The sequence below is a fragment of the Ovis aries genome, chromosome 24, assembly GCF_016772045.2.
Source record: "Ovis aries strain OAR_USU_Benz2616 breed Rambouillet chromosome 24, ARS-UI_Ramb_v3.0, whole genome shotgun sequence".
NCBI classification, from domain to species: Eukaryota; Metazoa; Chordata; class Mammalia; order Artiodactyla; family Bovidae; genus Ovis; species Ovis aries.
Window position 1 is genome coordinate 40,977,116 of NC_056077.1, and position 21,538 is coordinate 40,998,653.

At 54.0% G+C, this 21,538-nt stretch overlaps 1 protein-coding gene across 3 annotated transcripts in view; it reads left to right on the forward strand.

Annotated features, from left to right (window-relative positions):
• The window catches only part of GNA12 (G protein subunit alpha 12), a 76,557-nt gene that overhangs the window by 48,424 nt on the left and 6,595 nt on the right, over positions 1-21,538 (forward strand). For 2 of the 3 annotated variants that reach the window (XM_027961832.2, XM_042240396.1), the window contains one exon: positions 20,763-20,813. In XM_027961832.2, the coding sequence (XP_027817633.1) occupies positions 20,763-20,813 (51 nt within the window). Of the gene's footprint in view, positions 1-8,570; positions 8,607-20,762; positions 20,814-21,538 lie in introns of all 3 variants that reach the window. The other variant, XM_027961831.2, reaches the window with a different exon arrangement.

A 21,538-nucleotide genomic window follows, 5' to 3' on the forward strand; every position in this document is an offset into this window, starting at 1 on the left:
GCTGTCCTCACGGTGTTACACGTGGGCCGCACCTCGCGACTGTGCCTCCAGTCTTGTGCATCTGTTCGTTTCATGGAATTCATCCGTTCCGCACAGTTTTGTGGGGCAGCACCTCATGTCAGGGACTCGCAAGCCCTGCGAAAGCACACCGAACAAACAGGAAGATCAGACCGTGCGGAGCTGACTTTCTGACGAGGGGAGACAGACAGTAAATACGCCAGCAACAGGCGAGTGTGCGTGTGTGTGCTCGCACGCACGAGCATAAAGGGGGGAACTGGGTGGGGAATGTGGAGGCGCCTCACGGGAGAAGCAGGGGTCAGGGGTCACGGGGCGTTTCCACTGGGGCTCTCTGTCCTCCCCACCTTTCGTTTTCCCGTCTGTCGTGCTGGCCGAGCTGAGCGTGGCTGCAGTCAGGCTGCAAGTCCTGCTCATCCTGGTTGAATGTCGCCATGAGAACAAGGTCTGAGACTGGCCCTCTGAATGACCGGACAGTCCACTCCGGCCTCCCTCCTTCCCACAAGCCGTCAGCGTTGAGAACCTGGACGGTCAGCACGACCCACAAGAGGACGCAGCGTGCACTGCGTGGCCAGGGGCCCACAGCCGTGTTGTCTAAGCCTCTGTGCTTCGGCTCCTGGTCCGAGCTGATGGAGCGCCCCAAGGGGCATGCGAGCACCCTCTGAAGGAGACAGGAAAGCAGGGTCTGGGGTGAGGGGAGTGTTCCAGCCGGAAGAGGAGCAAGTGCAAAGGCCCGGGGGTGGGAGCCGACGTGTGTCCCAGGGTGCACAGATGGGGTGGGGGCGGGTCTGCAGAGCAGCGGGGCTCATGGAAGCCTTGCGAGGGGCCGCTGGAAGGACTTGGGGCAGAGGAGTGGGACGGCTTGATCCCATTTTAGCCGGGTCCCTGTGGCAGCTGTGTGGATGATAGACAGGGAGGCCCGACAGAGGCTTTTGCGCAATCCCGGTGACGGGCGTGGGGGGTGACGAGTGGTGTCGGGTCTGAGGGCCTCAGACCTGGAGAGGAGCATGCAGGTCGCCTAGTCTCACTGTCCACCCGGCTTACCAGGGTCCCCTGCACCTCAGGCCTGACAGTCGACGGGGAGCCTCACAAGCCTGGTGCTGCATTTTCTCTTTCGTGTTCAGCACTCCGGTGGAGAGCGCGTCTCTTGCTGTGAGCAGCTCCCAGGCTGCCCTGCGGGTCTGGACCGGCCCTCCAAGCACACAGGCTGTGCTGCCCCACTTGTCAGGACATGTCAGGCGCCTTCTCGAGGCCCGAGCCCTCCGCCAGGACACAGGTGTTGGACCGAGTGACCCAGTCTTTCTGCGAAGACCAGTTCCCCTTCACCTCCTCGGGCCTTACCTTGAGGAATGCCAGGCCTGATGGAGTTGAGCAGGGCAGAGTTACGGCAGCTCGGGGTCCCCGCGCCCTCCCCGGGTGGGTCCGCCCCGTCCTGTGCCGGGCGGTGGGGGGCCGGGGGAGGACAGGCTGAGTTCTCAGGCTCCGGCTGCTGGTTGGTTAGGGTCTCGCTGGTGGTTTCGCGTCGGACCAGCTGCGCCTCCTGCGCTCTGTGAGAGGGTGTTCTTCCACGCCCGCGTGCGCGTGTTTGTTCTTCAATTCTGACCAGCCTGATAAGCGAGATTTCCCGTGATTGCTAGTTCTTTTCATGTGCTCACTCACTCAGTCGTGTCCAACCTGGTCGCGACCCCGTGGACTGTAGCCCGCCAGGCTTCTCCATCCATGGGATTTCCCAGGCGCGCATGCTGGAGTGGGCTGCCATTCCCTTCTCCAGGGGTCCAGCCCAGGTCTCCTACGCTGCGGGCAGACTCTGCCGTCTGAGCCCCAGGGAGGCCACGTGCGTGTTAGCCGCGTGTGTCTGTTCGCTGGCGAGTCGCTGCCCGCCCTTCACGGCTGCTTTCCCGTTGGACGCAGGCTCCTCGTGGTTTGTGCCAGTCTCCCACTAGACGCTCATGTTTTTCTAACACTGTTTTTTTTTAAGTGATTACAGATCCACAGGCCGTGACAAAGCCAGTGCACACAGGCCCCCACCCTTCACCCAGGTTTCCCCAGCGGTCCGGTCACATCTCCCGTGACTGCAGTCTGGTGCCTGTACAGCGAGTGTGTGTGGCCTTGTCACGCTCTGCCACACAAAGGGCTGGCGTAACCACCACCGCGATCTAGACGCGTCTCCACGGAGAGGAGCTTCCTGCTGCCCCCAGAGTCGCCTTCCTTCCCCACCGTCCCTCCTCCCTGGCAGCCAGCTGTTTGCTCTCGGTCCCTAAACGGTTATTATCTGGGGAGCACCGTGCAGATGGAATGGCACAGACTGTGACCTTTCGAGGCTGGCGCTTCTCACTCCTCCTAATGCTGCTGAGATATACGCAGGTTGCTCTGGGTCAGTAGACACCTTTTCATTTCTGAGTCACATTCCATGGTGTGGAGGTGCCATAGGTTTTCAATCTAATTGCACTTAGATATACGGGCTTCCCAGGCAGCACGGGTGGTAGAACCTGCCTGCTAGTGCAGGAGACATAAGAGATCCAGGTTCAATCCCTGGGTCGGGAAGCTCCCCTAGAGGAGGGCATGGCAGCCCACTCCAGTGTTCTTGCCTGGAGACTCCCATGGACAGAGGAGCCTGGTGGGCTGCAGTCCGCGGGGTCACACAGAGTGGGGCCTGACTGAGTGACTCAGCACTCGCATGTATGCGTAGACATGAAGAAATGCATCGATGCATCATCTTCTCTCTCACACTGTCAGAAATGTCAGAAGTTAGTGAATAGGGGTGTGTGTGTGTGTGTGTGTGTGTGTGTGTGTGTGTGTGTGTGTCCTCTGACAGCTCAGTTGTTAAAGAATCCTTCTGCCATGCAGGAGTCCCTGGTTCGATTTCTGGGTCAGAAAGATCCAGCAGAGAAGGAATAGGCTGCCCGCTGCAGTATTCTGGCTGGAGAATGCCGTGGACTCTGTGGTCCACGAGGTCGCAAAGAGGCGGACACGACTGAGCGACTTCCACTTTCGCTTGCGTGTGTTTTCCCACCTGTCAGACTGAGTAAACTTTGATAGTGTGATCCATATGGGGAATTCTCAGCCTTCCTAAACCTACTGTTAGAGTGAGAGGGACTTGAGAGATCTGTCACCAAACCCTGCTCGACACTGCGACAATTCGAGGCCTGGGGGTTGAAGAGATTTGCCTGAAGCTGCTGAATGGCCCAGCTGAGGTTAGGACGCATCGGTGGTGTGTTCGGGTCCTGGTCCCAGCTCCACGGAGGGTGGCACTCTTATTGTCCCTCTGGGGTGGCTCAGGCCTGAGGGCGCAGAAGCGGGAAGCGGGGTATTTGCTATTCTTGGATCTCGTGCTGATGAGAAACTTCGTGTTCCTGCTTATGATGCTGGCCTTTCCCCTCCGTCTCATTCATCACAGTGAGTATTATATACTTGCAGACCTCAGAAAACCTATTTTAATATAGATCTTTGTGGAAAATGTTGCTGCAAGCCTTATTTCTGGTGGGTCTGTAAGCCAGGGACCGGCCCAGGATGGAAATGCGATCCACAGTAGACGTTAAAATGCAAGATGTTGCACGATACCAAGGCCAGAAACCCCAGAGGAAAAGAATAATGGTTTCGACTAAGTAAACATTTTCAACTTTCGTATGGGAAAAGTCAGCATAAAGTAAGGCAAAAGGCAAATGACAAATTAGAAGAAAAACAACCCTCAACATAAAACAAAGGTGTTTTTATATGCCAAGTGCGTCAGACAGCTTCAGCCTGTGTGAGCAAGCTCTCGTATGTTGACAGGGGACCGAGCAAAGGAAGACAGCATTACCAGCCTTGTCCTAACCACGGAAATGCACACAGAAGCAGTAACGAGGGGCGGTGATTGATAATGTCCTGGGTTGACTGGGGTCTCAGGAAATAGGTCCTGTCACTCACACACACGGGACAGGAGCATAAAGTGATCCAGCTTCTTGGTGTGTGTTGAAACGTAAAGTGCTGAATCCTCCGGCAGTGGTTCAGCTCCCAAGGAATCCATCCTAAAGCAGTAATTGCAAGATTTCCGGCTTCTAATTACAGTGGACTAGTTATCTAGAGAATTCTGCTGAAAATAATTTAAAATCCTAGATAAAATGTTAAAAATAACTTTATGAAAGCATATAAGCGCTGACAAGACCGTGAAGAATGACCAGGCCAAACCCTAAGACAGTTGAACCTTGAGAGATAAGCCGCCCCGAGCAGTGGTTTCTCCCTGAGAGAGCTAGTGATCTAAACAGCAAGCCCAAGCGGTGACGTTCTGCAGACTTCTCAAGATCTCACCACGAGGGAGAAACATAAGATTGCCAAAGCTGAGGAATCTATAGGAGACCCTTCTGCCATAAGCCGGGACCTCAGAGGGTGAGGCCAGAGTAAGCCCAGAAAAGGAAGGAGAGAGAAGAGAGCTGGGCTTGGCTGCCAAGCCAGAGCAGGAAAGAGGCAAAACGACCCCTGGTTCACCCGGAACCCCAGTGCTCTGAATTCAGGTTAAAGGGCCTCCAGACAGGTCGTGAGCCCAAGGAGCAAGTGGAAACTCTCTCTGGGAAAGACGGCCTAATCCTAAGCCTTGCAGATTCCCCACAAATGACATTTTTAAGGACAGCAGGCATCACGGAACAGCCAACAGCCCGCAATTCCTGGAACCAGAAGAGAGGACAGACAGCAGAGCAGGCCCACCAGCTTCAGGCCTCAAGCTCACCACGCACAGATTGTAACCCAGCTGCCCTTCACGCCCCCGTCAAGTTCTGTGTATAAAGAACTACTCTTTCTACATATATAACCTGATATGTGCAGAAAGAAATAAAATATTTCCAGGAAAAACTGGAAACTTACTAAAAAATGGGCTGCTGCTGCTGCTGCTAAGTCGCTTCAGTCGTGTCCGACTCTGTGTGACCCCACAGACGGCAGCCCACCAGGCTCCCCCGTCCCTGGGATTCTCCAGGCAAGAACACTGGAGGGGGTTGCCATTTCTTTCTCCAATGCATGAAAGTGAAAAGTGAAAGTGAAGTCGCTCAGTCGTGTCCAACTCTTGGCAACCCCATGGACTGCAGCCCACCAGGCTCCTCCATCCATGGGATTTTCCAGGCAAGAGTACTGGAGTGGGGTGCCATTGCCTTCTCCGAAAAAGTGTTATAACCTATTTTAAAAGAGCAAACTAGAACTTGTAGAATTGAAAAATACAAAAACCAAAAATAAAAACTTGGTAGTTTGTACCCCTTAAAAGAGTATTATTAGTGTAGAATAAATATGGGAAGAAAGTTTAGGGTCAGAGGATCTTTTCCAGAGAGGATTTCCGTTTGCTGCTTGGGCCTAGAAACAGATCAGAATGTAGAAGAGAGAGGCAAGAACAGGGAAAATACGAAAGAGGTTGCGAGGTACGGAGGATGGAGTGAGAAGGTCCAATGTTCCATTTAAGCAGGACGTACAGAAAGAAGACTGGGGCAGAGACGGCATTGGAACAGGTTACGGCTGACAAAGTGCCTCAGATCAAAAGGTCAAGAATCCCAGTGAATCCCAAGCAAGATTAATAGTAAAGCCCATAAGGAGATAAATCATAACAGAACTGCAGAAAACCAAAGGCAGAAAAATCTTAAAAGTAACTATAGAAAAAGTTGAGATGAGCTTTCAACGAGTGACATTTTGACAGCTTTCATCCTCAAAGTTACAGCAGAAGCCAGAAATAGTAAATGATGCTCTGAGGTGGTGCCTATGAGAAAACACAACTCCTAAGCCAGAATTCTGTAAAATTGAGGATGGGACAGGGACACTTTCAGATGAAGTTTGTCATCAGCAAATCCACCCTAAAGGAATTGTAAAGACTACAAGCAAGAACTGTGGTGTTGGAGAAGACTCTTGAGAGTCCCTTGGACTGCACGGAGATCAAACCAGTCCATCCTAAAGGAAATCAGTCCTAAATATTCACTGGAAGGACTGATGCTGAAGCTGAAACTCTGGTGCTTTGGCCACCCTGATGCGAAGAACTGACACATTGGAAAAGACCCTGATGCTGGGAAAGATTGAAGGCGGGAGGAGAAGGGGACGACAGAGGATGAGATGCTTGGATGGCATCACCAAAGCAATGGACATGAGTTTGAGCAAGCTCCAGGAGTTGGTGATGGACAGGGAAGCTTGGTGTGCCGCAGTCCATGGGGTCACAAAGAGTCGGACACGACTGAGCGACTGAACTGAACAAGCAAGAGGAAAGGGATCCCAGATGGAGGGTTGGAAACCTGAGAAAGAACGGAGACTAACCTGTCTGGTTTTTCCTTTTTTTGATCATATTTTTGGCATCAAATCCAAGAACTCGCTGCCAAATCCAAGATCCGGAGGGTTTGCCCCCGTGTCTGCTTCCTGTGTTTAGGCTGCTGGACACGCTGCGGGGACGCTGCATTCCGGGCGAGTGTCTGCCTGTGGAGTGAGGCGCAAGGCCAGCCTCCCGCTGCACATGGACACGCCTCGCTCCAGCCCTGGTTTCTGAACATCTGTTCTTTCCCCACCGAGTGGCCTTGGCACCCTTGACGAACGTCAGTTGGTCATGCGTGTCTGGGTTCATTTCTGGTTTCTTGGTTCTGTTCCGTTGGCCTGTGTATCTGTCCTTATGCCAGTAACACACTGTTTTGATTGCTGTAGCTTTGCAGCGAGTTTTGAAACCGGAAGCATGAGTCCCCAGCCTTGCTGCGTTTTCCTCACTGTGGTTTTGCTTGCATTCTCCTGAGGATGGATGATGTCAAACAGTTTTGGAAGAAGAGTAAAAAGGGAGGGAGTTGGTCTTCCTGGAGATCAGCAAGCTACTGCCTGCAGGCCAGCTTTCTTTTGTCTTATTTTAATTTGAACCCCTAGTTTAAATTTTGTTTGTGGGGTTTATTTTTGCATTTAAAGAAGAATATGTGATAAAGATGACTATATGAAGTCCCTATAACCTAAGACATTTACCCCCTGGATCTTTGCAGGAAAAGTCTGTTAGCCCCTTCTCTAATAATACGGGCTTCCCTGGGGGCTCAGATGGTGAAGAATCCACCTGCAGTGTGGGAGACCAGGATTTGATCCCTGGGTCAGAAATATTCCCCTGAAGAAGGGAACGGCAACCCACTCCAGTATTCTTGCCTGGAGAATTCCATGAACAGAGGAGCCTGGCGGGCTACAGTCCATGAGGTCACAAAGAGTGGAGCACAACTGAGCAACTAATCCTTTGACTTTCACTAACAAAACAGATACTGAGCTTTATTTTTTAAAACAATTTAATAACCACTACAGTGGAGGTACTGGTACAGAATAAGATAACTGTGAATTCTTGCAACTGTCAAACGCCTCAGTCTCTGAAATCTGGTGAGCCTGTGATACCATTTCCTCTTCTCAGAAAGGCCTTTTCAAACCTTGGGCCCATTTTTCTATTGAATTGTCAAATCCAATAAGATCAGTGAATTGGTGGAACTACACAGAAAACAATGAAGGTGGGCCTTGTGTACACACCCAGCTAACTGGATTAGAGACCTGCAAGGGAAAAGCAACACTGTGTCTCTTTCAGGAGGTAAGAAAGTGAAAGTGAAGTTGCTCAGTCCTGTCTGACTCTCTGCGACCCCATGGACTGTAGCCTACCAGACTCCTCCATGGGATTTTCCAGGCAAGAAGACTGGAGTGGGTTGCCATTTCTTTCTCCAGGCTTTTAGGAGGGAATATGGAAAAATCTTCACGACCTTGGGGTGGGGAAGACCTGAAGTCATTAACAGTGACAGAGGAAAGGATCAGGACTTTGACTGCCATCAAGGGGAGAGCTCTGTTCATCCAGAGAACATCTTCACCACCTCCAACCTGCAGGAAAACAAAATCATGTCCAGAATACTTAAAGGACCTCTACATGCCTGTAAGAAACAGGCAATTCAATAGAAAAATGGGCCCACAGCTTGAAAAGGCATTTCTGAGAAGAGGAAATGACGTTATGAGCTCACCAGATTTCGGAAACTGAGACATTTGACAGTTCCAAGAATCGGCAAGAACGCAGAGTGGCCGGAGCTCTGCTTCAGCCTGTGCTGGGCGCGGGGGCGGTTGTAGATGGGGGCCCCCGATGTAGAAGATAGGCTGAGAAAAAGCAAGGGAATTCCTCCACAGTGCGCGTGAGTCAGGGTCTCAGCGGTTGTCGTCACCGAGTAGCGTTCCGGTGTGCGGGTAGGCATTTCCTTGATCTGCCCGCCAGCTGTGTGGTGGGCATTTGAGTTGTCTCCTCTCTTCAGCTCTGAGGATAATGCTCCTGTGAACGTCCTTATGCTCATCGCTCAGGCGTGCCCGACTCTTTGCGACCCCTTGGACTGTGGCCCGCCGGGCTCCTCTGTCCGTGGTGTTTCTCCAGGCAGCAATACTGGAGTGAGTTCCCATGCCCTTCTCCAGGGGCACCTTCTCGACCCAGGGATCAAACCTGGATCCCCTGGTTTGAAGTCTTGAAGGAAATATAAATATCCCAGTGGTACTTAGAAGAGGGAGGGAATTGGGCTCTCCTGGGGCGATTTTCACAGCAAGTGATATTTCATTTCTCTCCACTGTCTTTCCTTCTTACCCAGCCTTGCGTGAGACGATACGAGGACCTCGTAATGATGGTGAGTTTGGTGATTCCTCTGGTGGAAGGACAGAGCGAGTCTCTGTCCAGGTAAACCCCGAGCAGCAGTGCTGACCCCGTGTGGGGAACGTCCCCCTTGCTCTCACCGCTGCTTGCTGTGGCCCCGCTGAGGCTGAACTCCTTAGTCCCCGCCGTGCGGGCAGGCCGACAGATTTCTCCTTTGGCTTCTCGATAAATATAGTCCCCGGGGTGCATGCGGGCCGCGCAGGTCTCCCCTTCGGCTTCTCGATAAATATCGCCTCTTAAAAAGGCACTGGGTCTGCTCACCCTTAGTGCCAAGCGTGATAAAATGTTGTGTCTTCCCCAGGTTCCAAGAAGCAAGATTTTCAAATAACCTACAATTCACCCTCTTATTTACTGAGCTTAATTTTTTTTTTTTTTCCGGAAATATCAAGCAAAATTCCCCATTTGAGACGCTGGAAAACATGTTGTTTTGAGAAGCAATTTATTGACACCTCTCAAATGTCCCCTTTGTCCAGGAGGTCCCCGCTGCCCAGGCTGCGGGTAGCTTACGTTTCATTTGGCTCTGCTCCTGAGCAAATCCCCGATGTTGTTCTAAGGAGGAACCCCGAGAGCTGCCGGGACTGGGGTTTCCACACCTTCATGGCTGCCCCAGGGCAGCGCCCTCTGGGACGTGGCACTTGGCTCACAAGGGGCCCTGGGTGAAGTCCGCTCTGGCCGGCTCTGGTTCTTGAGGGAAGAGAGCCAGCTGGATGACTGCTTCACACCCCAGGTTCCACCGCAAGGGAAGGAGGCGGGGAGCCGACCAGGGAGCCACCGACAACTGGCCGCTGTCGGGCGCTGACCGAGGGTGGGTCTCCAAAGCGCCCCGTCAATCTGTTTCACAGAGGAATGTCTTAAGACTCGTCCTCTGTCTTGAACCGCACGTCACCGTCACAGGTGGTTTTGACAGGCTGATCTGGCCCTGAATCGTCGTCTCCTTTGAGTCATTCACCAGAACCTGAATAAACAAGATCATTGATTCAGCCTGATTTGTTTTGTAGGTAACCTTTTTAACGTCAGAGGTTTACCGATGCAGCTTGTTGGTTTTTTTTAGGTTAAGAGTAGTTAGTGAAGGGGCTGAATTTTGCAGTAGCGCGGCGTGACCCAGTAATAAATACACCATAGGCAGCAGTCGGCGCCCGCTTCCAGAATCTCCTTTACGACACTGCTCCCTGGGAGATGCACGCTTTTGTGGCAGCTGTCTCCAGGTGTCTGGGAGGAATTCTCTGTTGTCTTCAGCTAGCTTTAGGTCATGGGTCCACGTAGGGTTGAAGAGAAAGTCAGCAGAGGTCTGCAGAGCATCACCCCGCTCCGTGGTCGAGGGGATGTGGAGAAGCTATTCCAGACGAGGTGTTGGCTCAGACAGTCGACATGGCCAAAGGAAGAAGCCCTCTGTGGGCCCCCTGTGCTGGGCTCCACGCGTTCTCTGCCAGATGAAGCACACAAACGTCGGTGCTGAGCACACACTGGCCGGACCGCCGCCATCCAGCCATCCGGTGCAAACCCCCCCTCGGCCCCGTCTTGTGTCACGGGCCTGCGTTTCTCCTGTGAGCCTCCTTGGGCACTTGTGCCGCCCCGTGTGCTCAGATACGGGCGTGTCTCCCGAGATGCTGCTCGCTTCTGCTCAGCAGAAAGCTAGAGGCTTGGCTGAGGGCAGAGAGGCGGCCCCCAGGAACTCCAGTCCAGACGACCTGTGGAGTCAGGGTCCCGGGGCCAGGCCTGCCGGCCACCAACGTGGCACCATGGCCGCTTGTGAGGAGCTGGGCGGCCCAGGAGCACCCGGGGCTCCCCGCCTCTGGCCTCCCCGCCAGCCGCAGCCCCGGCTCCCTGTGCAGAGCTTGCCTTTTCCTGCTTCCCAGCGCCAAGCAGCGAGCCCGTGGGTGAGTCAGGCTTTGGCAGGCAGAAGGCTGCTTTGAGCCTTTCTCTTCCCCTTTTGTTCTGCCGAGGAGGGGGAGGATGGGAGCGTCCAGCTGCAGGCGCCCTGACCCCGGCGCGGGGGCCAAGGGTGTCCACACGGTGTCGTCCCCTCTGTCCTGCCGCCGGCTCCTCAGCCTTCAAGTTGGGAGTGGGACTCCCATTCCTGTGTTAACTTGATTTGTGGGAAGTGCACTTGAGCTCAGCTCCTCAGGCTGGTTAGTTACTGCACAGCCTCCTACAGGAGGCGGAGCCTGGCCTGGGGGATGAGTGGCTGCTTTGACCTTGAGCAAGTTGATCTTTGGTTTCTTCAGCTGGAGAATGGGAAAAATCCTACCCTTTTGCATCAGATAATAGGCGCGGATATGCACAGGCTCGAGGGCCTGTTTACTGGCCTCGAGGCCCAGCTGGGTGAGCGGTCTGTGCGGATCCAGCCACCTGCCCATCTGCGACGGCTGACACCCCAGACACCCGTGAGCTGTGTTAGCCAGCACCGTGCGGGCCCTGGGACGACTCCTAGGAATGGAAGCTCTGTGCAGACCATAGCTCTGTGGTGCCTGAATCAGTTTCTTGGCATGTCTCGATCTTTGGGGCTTCTCCGCTGCTTTTCCTCTGTCGTGTGGGGCCGGGAGCTGTGGGGTGAGGGCTGGCCCCGAACTTCTCAGGAGGGTGAGGCGGTCAGTGACGCGGGCTCCAGGGGTGGCTACGCTGCTGGGCAGGTGGACAGCCTCTCACACTGGCATTTTGTCGGCTAACAGATGGGATGAGGTGGACTGAGTTGGAGCTGAACTTTAAGCGGTCGCCCGGACACCACTGAGCACCTGCAGAGCTGGTCGGCACACGCCACCCCAGGAAGCATGCGCCTCCTGCTGCTGCCGCCCGCTCACACTTGTACCACAACCGTGCTGGTGGTGGTTTTCCAGAAGTCCATTTTGGCAACTATCCACGATACTTTTTCTTTTAAGCAAGTTCATGTAAACAGGAAAGAAGAACCAATAGTATCCAGATTGTAAATCCAGTGAAATTTGATTTGGGTTTAGGATCGACAGGCTTGTTCCGGAAGCACGCACTGTAAAGTGAGGATCGTCCGTCCTTAGGAGTTAGATGATTCTGGGGAGTCACATGGTCCCTTCCCTTAGCTGAGGGGGGCACGCAGCCCTTTAAGCCTCCTCTTTCTCTGCAGCCTGAACACCATCAGGTAGAAAGAAAAGCTCCCTGGGTTCTCTCCTTTGCTCCTGTGTAGTCTCACCTGTCACCAGCCCAGCCGTTCTGCAGCACTCGGGGGGCGGGGGGCTGGGCTCAGCCAGGGGACCACTCCCGGTGCAGAGCCGGGGCCTGAACTTCACGTGAACTCGTGAGCAGAGCTCGGAAAGGATTCCCACGGTCGATATCCAGGTGACGGGGAAAACCAGTTAGGTCTCGTGAGGTTTGTGCCCCACTGTGACTCCATCTGAATTTTATAGCTTTGAGTGGAAACTGACAAGCTATCCCGAGACAAGATGTGGACCGTGAGGACTGTGCAGTCTGACCCTGCTGAGACCATGGACTGGGTAAGACGAGCTGGAGTGAGGGGCAGTTTGGCCAGAAGACGCCCCCTCCCTCCCAGCCCGCTTCCTACCAGGGTCTCAAAGCCGCTCCCCTCTGACTCCCTCCCAGCCCCGCTTCCTACCAGGGTCTCAGAGCTGCTCCCCTCTGACTCCCTCCCAGCCCCGCTTCCTACCAGGGTCTCAGCCCCGCTCGCCTCTGATTCTCCCTCCCAGCCCCGCTTCCTACCAGGGTCTCAGAGCTGCTCCCCTCTGACTCCCTCCCAGCCCCGCTTCCTACCAGGGTCTCAGAGCTGCTCCCCTCTGACTCCCTCCCAGCCCCACTTCCTACCAGGGTCTCAGAGCCGCTCACCTCTGACTCCCTCCCAGCCCCGCTTCCTACCAGGGTCTCAGCCCCGCTCGCCTCTGATTCTCCCTCCCAGCCCCGCTTCCTACCAGGGTCTCAGCCCCACTCGCCTCTGACTCCCTCCCAGCCCCGCTTCCTCCTCTGATTTCTCCCTGAAGCTAGTGCTGCGCTGCCAGGGCAGCCCCTCCTGCAAAGACGAGTGCTGTCCCTGGAGGAAAGATTAGCTAAACTTGGCTCCCTGGATTAGCTGCCTGTAGAAGGAAGTGGAGATGGATTTGGAGGAGGGGGTTGGGAAGACTTAAAGGGACAGTGTCAGGCTTTGAACGGTGATTCCGGGGGACGCGTGGGACGTGTGTGCTGGGGCGGCCTCTGCCAGGCTCTCACATGGCGTCTGTGAGCGCGGTCACCCACCTGCCGTCATGGCAGAGGGGCGTCTCTGGAGTAGAGAAGTAAGGAAAACCAGTGTGGACGTCTGGGTGGAGAAGCTCTTGTGCTTCCCCTCGTGTCTGGGAAAGACCGATAGGATTGATTACTTAGATTGATCAGTGAACAGTGCTGATAAGCACTCTCAGTCCCACTGTGTGCCAGAGGAGCTGGACTTGACTAGGACGTTTCAGTTCAGTCCAGTTGCTCAGTCGTGTCCAACTCTTTGCAACCCCGTGGACTGCAGCACGCCAGGCTCGCCTAGTGTTCAGGGAGTAAGACACGTGGGCTTCAGAAAAGGCAGCACAACTCAGGTGAACCTGGATGACTTGGGGTAAAAGTGACATCTCTTACTAGGAAATCCTGAATAATTCATCATTTACTGCCGACTGAGTCAGCTCGCAAGGGTTCTCGAGGCAAAACACAGACGATAGGGAGGAACAGAGACTGCCTCTCAGGAAGCACAGGGGCCCCGTCCCCCGTGCTTGTTTCCCAGCCACGTGTTTCTGCTGCTGTGACTGTTGTGCGGAGTCGAGGGACGCCTATTTTGAAACTTCACGTGAGCAGTATACACCTCCCACGGTGACTTGTCTCCTCACCCCCGTTTTGTTTGGAGACTCATTGTGTTGAGGCCCATGGTGGTGGTCCCTTCCTGCCGATTCTTCCGGGGTTCTCTGTCTTACTCGAAGCTGCAGTTTGCGTGTGCAACCTGGGGGCGTCTCCAGTGTTGGAGCATCATGGCTGGTACACCGCGCCAGAGCTTTCTAGGGCAGTGGCTTTCAGTGTGGGCCGGGGGTCCTTCCAAGGACTCCTCCACAAGGTCAAAACCACCTTCATGGTGATACCAAGTCACCCGCTTCTTCCAGGGTGTGGGGCAGGGCTCTCCAGAGGCTGGGTGACACCTTGGTGTTGTAGTCAGGGCGTCTCACTGGGTGGATGCTCGTATGTCTTTGTATTTTAAGTTCTCTCAGGTTTAATTTCTAATATGGTAAATATTGGTGGTTTGGGAGCTATTGTGTTTTGGAGGCTTTTTTCCTTTGGGTTATTTGAATAAGTTAGTGAAAATACAGAACTTTCCATAAAAAGCCTGAAGAAGCCAGATTCTGACTCATCCCATTTGTTTTGAGTTAGCTAAGGACTAACGCCTAAGCAAGAGATTTCTCAGACATTTATTAGGCTTTTTAATGCTTCTATTTTATGTTGATGCGGCCGCCCCATTGCGAGGAGGAGGAGCGTTTCTTAGGGCCATCCTGATGGCAGGGGAGGGAGGAGCTGGCTTTTCTTTAGGCCCTCGATAGTAGACAGAGGTCAGGAACACACTGAGTTTTTAAAGCAAATAATGTTTAAGCTCACGTTAAGTTTCAGCTTTGAAAAAATGCATGTCATCATTCACCGGCAGGCATTCAGTACCTGCTAACGCGAGCAGGCCCCCTGGGGACGTGGCCTTCCCTCTGATGGCTCACGGGGCTTTGCCTGAAGAAATGAATTATTAATGGTTTACCTGGTGGGTAACAAGTGGCTACACTGCAGCAGCTTCGGACGAGAGCACCGATGCACCGTCTCACGTGTGTGCCTCAGGACTCCTGCCTCCTGGAGCACGCGGGGCCCCGGAGCACCGCCTGGAGCACTCAGGGCCTCTGCTTAGGTCTTACCAGGCTGAACTCAGGAGTCGGTGGGGCCGCAGCCTCCTCTGAGCTCCTCAGCTGTTCCCAGCTCGCCCATCTCTGCTGCTGCTGCTGCTGCTGCTAAGTCACTTCAGTCGTGTCCGACTCTGTGCGACCCCATAGACGGCAGCCCACCAGGCTCCCCGGTCCCTGGGATTCTCCAGGCAAGAACACTGGAGGGGGTTGCCATTTCCTTCTCCAATGCACGAAAGTGAAAAGTGAAAGTGAAGTCACTCAATCGTGTCCGACTCTGTGCGACCCCATGGACTGCGGCCCACCAGGCTCCTCTGTCCCTGGGATTTTCCAGGCAAGAGGACTGGAGTGGGTGCCACTGCCATCTCCCACCCCCCCCCCCACCCCCACCCCCATCTCTGGCAGGATGCGTCTCCTCACAGCCGCTGGACTGATCTTTTTCTTGCTAGTTGTTGGTGGCCAGAGCCCGCGCCCGGCTCCCAGGACTGCCCTCAGCTCCCCGCCGCAGAGCCCTCCTCTCACAGCATGGCCGACCGAGTGCTGCCCCGGCATTCATAGATGTGACACCACAATCAATTTTGGTTTTATCAAAATCCAAAACTTTTGCTCTGCAAAAGGCCCTCTTACAAGCATGGAAAGACAAGCTACAGATGAGAGAAGGTCCTCACCAACCACATATCTAACACAGGGCTTGTATCTGGACTGTCTGAGGAACGCTTGCAATTAATAGTAATAAAACAGTCCAAGTAGGACATGGACAAAAGATACAAAGAGATTTCAGCTAAGAGAACACAGATGGCAGACGAGCACAGGAAGAGACGCTCGGCATCGAGACCCACTGGGTCACAGCAGAGCAAGGGACGTGCAAGCTAGTGACGAAAACTGGTTAAGCAGTTCTTAGAAGAGGAACACTAGCGTCCATACCGAAGGCTGGCGAGGGCGTGGAGAAGCTAGACGCCTGCACATCGCCGGAGGCAATGTACAGCGACACAGCCATGCTAGGAAAGCGTGTGAGAGTTTCTTTAAAAAAGACAAAACTATACTTACTGAACATACATTTACCATAAAACCCAGAGATCCCGATCCTGGGCCTTCATCCCACAGAGATGAGAACTGTGCCCACACATCTGCGCGTGAATGTCCATAGCATCTCCATTTGTAATTCCTAAACTGTGGAAACCACCGAAATGTCTCCAGATCAGTGAGTGTAAATAAGCCATGGCTCATCCGTACCAGACGTCACTGCTCAGGAGTAACAAGACAGACTCGATACACACAGCAGCTGGTTGGATCTCCAGGCATTTTGCCGAGTTTAAAAAAAAGAAAAAGTTTTTAAGAGGTTATTTGCTGCCTGATTCCACTTAAAGTACATTCTAGAAAAGGCAAAACTATACAGAGAACAAGCCAGTGACTGTGAACTGTGGAGATGAGCTCACACGAGTGTCTGCCAGAGACGAGGGCTGGCAGAGGCGGGGAGGGTCACCTCTGCGTTGACGGATCAGATCTCTGTGTGGATTGTGGGAGCAGGGCGAGGTGGCCGGGGCATCGCAAGCATCCACAGATGTGCACAGAGTGTCGGTGCCCTGACTGCCGCGTTGTAATCACATAAGCTGGAGCCGTTGGGAAATGAGGTGACGGGGGCACTAGGCTGTCTGCCCTCTTTGCAACTTTCTGTGCACCTGCGGTTATTTCAAAATACAAAACATACCCTGCAAAACAGCACAGAAAATTTTCCCTGTTTTATGTTAGTGCCAAATGAAATTTCTTTCAAATTTTAAATTCCACTTATTTAAGGCTCGCATATAAAATACACTTGGTTTTGTATACTGACCTTGTATCTTATGAATTTTCTGAACTCACTTCTTGACTCAATTGTTAGCTTTTATTATAGATTCTTGAGGATTCTGTATGCAGTTCTATGATCTGCAAATTCAAACAGTCCTATGACTTTGCAAATTGCAAACCTTGAGAAATATGAGCATCTGTGAGTCCATGTGGATAACAGGTAAACAGGGGAGAAGGGAGGGCTCTCGTTTACAGTAGAGAAGGTCCATCGCAGACCAGTGGCTGCTGTACTGATTGGAAAACCGTTCTGGTAAAGATTGGAAACATCATAAAAGCTGCCACCTCGGGGGGAGTCGCTGCGTTCTTCAGAAAGATCAGAGTTTCAGATTAAAGGAGGTGGGAGAGAGCAGAAAGCTACACGCTGCCCTCGATTCCAGGCTGAAGCCGGTGCTGGAGGAGGCCATGCTGCCCCACCACGCCCACATCACCTCTCCCAGGGTTGCTGTGGGCATGGACGCAGGTATCCTGGAGCCTGGGGCGTGTCCGCTGAAGCTTTCAGGGGTAAATGGACAACTTCCTCTCAAGTGGTTTTTAAAAAGAAGTATATGGGAAATAGATGGAGAAATAGTGGAAACAGTGTCAGACTTTATTTTGGGGGGCTCCAAAATCACTGCAGATGGTGATTGCAGCCATGAAATTAAAAGACGCTTACTCCTTGGAAGAAAAGTTATGACTAACCTAGATAGTATATTGAAAAGCAGAGATATTACTTGGCCAACAAAGATCCGTCTAGTCAAGGCTATGGTTTTTCCAGTGGTCATGTATGGATGTGAGAGTTGGACTGTGAAGAAAGCTGAGCGCTGAATAATTGATGTTTTTGAACTGTGGTGTTGGAGAAGACTCTTGAGAGTCCCTTGGACTGCAAGGAGATCAGCCCTGGGTGTTCATTTGAAGGAGTGATGTTGAAGCTGAAACTCCAGTACTCTAGCCACCTCATGAGAAGAGTTGACTCATTGGAAAAGACCCTGATGGTGGGAGGGATTGGGGGCAGGAGGATAAGGGGACGACCGAGGATGAGATGGCTGGATGGCATCACGGACTCGATGGACATGAGTTTGAGTGAACTCCGGGAGTTGGTGATGGACAGGGAGGCCTGGCGTGCTGCAATTCATGGGGTCGCAAAGAGTCGGACACGACTGAGCGACTGAACTGATACGCAGTTAACCCTTGAACAGCTTGCGCGTTGGGGCGCTGACCCCACGCAGTCAAAGATCCAAGCATAACTTTACAGTCGACTGACCTTGGAGCATGCAGTATGTGTTTGTTTGTTTGTTTTTTAAAGTGCGTGTCGGTGGACCTGTGCCGTTCAAAGCCACATTGTTCAAGGGTCAGCCCTGAACTGGAAGGAAGAGAGCAAAGCGCACAGCAGGCTGACGGCAGGCAGGTGACGGGCGTCTGGGTGCTCTTCCTACGCTGTTTGCATCGTCTTCACGCGCGCATCTCGTGGCCCCAGTGAGACTTGGGATTTGGGTTCTGCTGCTGCAGAGGCTATGATCCTGATGTGAACTCCCCAAAATGTAGAAAGGTGATAGGCAGCTTTGTTCCATTAAATAGAAGTTAAGTCTCAAATTCAGTGTCTGTTAAGTAACAGGAATGAAAATCTGACCTTAAGAATAGTTGTTTTTATGGGTCATTCCCAGGTGGCTCAGTGGTAGAGAGCCCGCCTGCCAATGCAGGAGGCATAAGAGACGCAGGTTCCATCCCTGGGTTGGGAAGATCCCTTGGGGGAGGGCATGGCCACCTACCCAGTATTCTGGCCTGGAGAGTCCCATCATGGACAGGGGACCCTGGGGGGCTGTAGTCACGTGGGGTTGTTTTTAATATTCAGCTGTTTTAAAATTTTGTCTTTGCAATTTGTCTCTAAATGAATGAGCTAGACTTCCGAGTCCTCTCACTCACCATAGACAAGCCCCATGTTAAGAATTTAAGAATTAATTCTGCTGAGTACAGGAACACAGGAAAGACTCGTGTGTGGACAGAGGACTGGGAACTGAGAGCCGCCTGGCCCAAAGTGGACGTTAGAGGCTGTTTCGTTGGTAACCACTGGTGGCCTTCCCACTGCCTCCGCCTTCATGCTTGTGCCCCGCCTAACCCACCCCGCCCAGCCTTGCCCTGTGCCCTGCACAGCCTCTGCCAGCAGTTCTTGACCCCAGCGGGCGCTCTTCCATGCACACACCTCCCCTGTGATACTGACGGGAAAGACCAGAACTCAGCCAAGCGTGGGAGCCTGGATCAGATCACGGCAGACAGAGGGGTTGTGAAGAGCACGTTTTCATGTATTCCTTTTTGTTAGCTCACATTACTCCAGTAGCGGCTTCCCGCCTCGCGTGACGTCTTCCCGCCTCACGTGACACCGTGTTCCCATAAAGGTGCTCATCCTAGTCCATTCTGGCTGCGGTAATAAAGATACCACAGGTGTGAACAGTCGCCCCCTTTGAGGCAGTGAGACAAGCTGCCAAGACGATCGAGCCGACCATCCTGGTGGAGAAGGAAGCCATGAAGGTCCTTTTATATTAGCGCTCGTTGTGTCGGAAGGTCCACTGAGATGACCCTGATTTCAAGCTCAGTAGCTGGAAATGTTCAAAGTCAGACTACGGCAGTGATTCCCTTCCTTCCTTAGTACATGCTTACTCACGAGCGCGGGGTATTTCCACATCGCACCCCTGTGTTGGGGTTCCGCCCTTGCGCCCACATCACAGCGTCCCTGGGGCATCCGTGTTGCCAGGACGCTTCGTGGCCAGGCAGGCCGAGACACCGCCACCCCGGCCTGACTCAGGCAGGAGCGGCTGCACCACGAGCCGCCCCGCCTGCCTCCCGGATGGATGCGGGTCGGGTCGGGGAGCTCTCGTCGCACCCCGAAGGCCTCGAGTGAGGAGTGGCGGGAGGAGAGAGACGGGGGTTTCGGGGAGGAAGGAGCCCTGGACCGGGTGCGCTGGCCGGCCGCTCTCGCTCCCCGGCTGTTTCCTGTCGGCGCGGGAGCAGGCGGGACGTGCAGACGGAGCAGGAGCTCTCTGGGCAGAAGGGGTGCCGGCTGCTGGGCCTGCCCCTCGAGGAGGAGCCGTGTGCGGGGGGAGGCGGGGCGGGGCTGGTGCGTGGGTGCCCACCCTGGCTCCCGGGCAGAGCCCGCCTGTGCCCCGGCAGCTGTGACGCCAGGGGCGGAGCGTGCTTCGATCCCCGGTCTGTGCTGTCCTGGGATGAGCGTCCGTCCCTTAAACACGTGCTCTCCTCCGCAGTGGCCACGGGCCTCCTCGAAACCAGAGGTGGGTTCTTCACTAGAGGAAGCCACCCCCGCTCCTTCCTTTCACGTCGGAGACCCGTGGCGGGGAGGGTCCCGGGGCTTCCGCATGACGTCATACGAGCCCACGCTCTGGTCCGGAACCTTTCCGATGAGCTTCCTGCTTCCGAGCCCAGGACGTCCCCTGCTGTCCACGTGTGTGCGCGCGTGTACGTGTGTGTGCGTGTACGTGTGTGCGCGCGTGTGCGCGTGTACGTGTGTGCGCGTGTGTGCGCGGCCGCTCTCCACTGTTGTGAGTGCGCTGCTGGCGTGGCTTCCCCAGGAGGGCGCCCACCCCCACCCCCGCCATCGTCGCTGGGCCCTGTCTGCACCGTGGGGCTCACAGTGAATCCTGCAGGAAGTGGAGTCCGATGGGCACACGGGGTGTAATTAAGAGTCAACGTCCCACTTTTTAAGGGGAGTTTTTGCCCATTCACTCACCACTTCCTCTGTTTGCTTGGTTTAATCCACACTGAAGATCCTCTAAACCTTCCTTTCGCTCCATGAGAGCCGCGGTGTTAGCTGACTCATTCCTCTGAGAACAGGACCTTGACCGATTCGAACGGTCACTTCTAGCTAGCGATCAGTCAGTTTGTGTCGACATGCAGTCCAGAGAGTGTCCAGGGGCTGGAGAAAGACTGACCATCCGTTCACGGAAATCCAGACCAGAGTCTCCTGGTCCTGCACGGTGAGTCAGGTCATGCTAGCGTGGCGTCGTGATAGAGCCTCAGCTTGTTTCTAGAAGCTGGAGCTTGTTCTGTCGTGTGCTGCTTCTCAAACAGCAGATGAGCCTGGAGCACACCGGCCAGCCCTCCCGGGAGCGAAGCCGCCCGCAGGAGCCAAGTCTCAGGGCCGGCTCCCCGGCTGCCAAGGCAGGGACCCACCTGGTCAAAGAGGGCGCATTCCCGCCGTTGCTTTGAAAAACAGTCTGAATTTGAACTTGGGCATCAGAGCTAGAGAAACTGCATTTTTATAAAAAGCTTTTGTTTTTTATTTTGAAAAACACATACCCCCTGTTAGCCTTTTCACTTGGCCTTCCTGTTTACACGCAGGCAGGTCAGCACTCACGCCACCCGATTGAGTTCTCCCGTTTACCACCTCAGGGTCCTCAGTCCAGACTGAGTCTTGATTTTTCTTTCCTCCACGACAGGGTGAATCAGTGAAGTACTTCCTGGATAACTTGGACCGGATTGGCCAGCTGGTGAGTGAGGCCCCCCACGCCCAGAGCCTGTGACCCGTGCATTCGGCCCAGAGCAGCCCCCAGGGCAGGGACCCCCGCTGCCCTCCCAAGCCTTGCCTCATGTCCAAAGACCAGCACCATTGCCACACTCATCCGTTAACATCAGCCAATGTCCAGTCGGTTTCAAGACCTTCCCTGTCGTCCCACTAAGGTTCTCTTGCGGGTGCCGCTGTCCTTCAGCAGTCTCGAGTCCACCCCGCAAAGTCAGTCCACGGCACTTGGCCTTCATTCAGCCCAGAGCTTTCTCCTTCCGTCTGTTTGTTTCTTTCAGTCTGTCTGTTGGGGTGGTTGGAGCATCTCCCCTGCGGGGCTTCTACCATCTTCAGCGCTGTTGGAGACGTTCCCCTCTCCCCCGTTCACCTCGTGGATGGGTCGTTGGGCCGAGAGGCTTCCTCCCTGCTGGGGTTTCTGGCAAAGGTGCTGCCAGAGAGCTGGTGAGCAGGAGTCACTGGAGGATTGTAACAGGGCAGGATCAAAGGGCTTCGAGTGACCACAGTTGCCGTGTGCTGCTGAAGACTTTAAAGATTTCTCCAAGAATAACATACTAAATATATTGCAGGCTAAATTTAAGCAGCATTGCAAAACCTAAGCTAAGTCAGTTCAAAGTCAGGGTTTGGAACGCATGTGCCCTGGAAGTTAGAGAAACAGAAAGGCAGCCAAGATGCAGGGGGAGAGTGGGGGGCAGG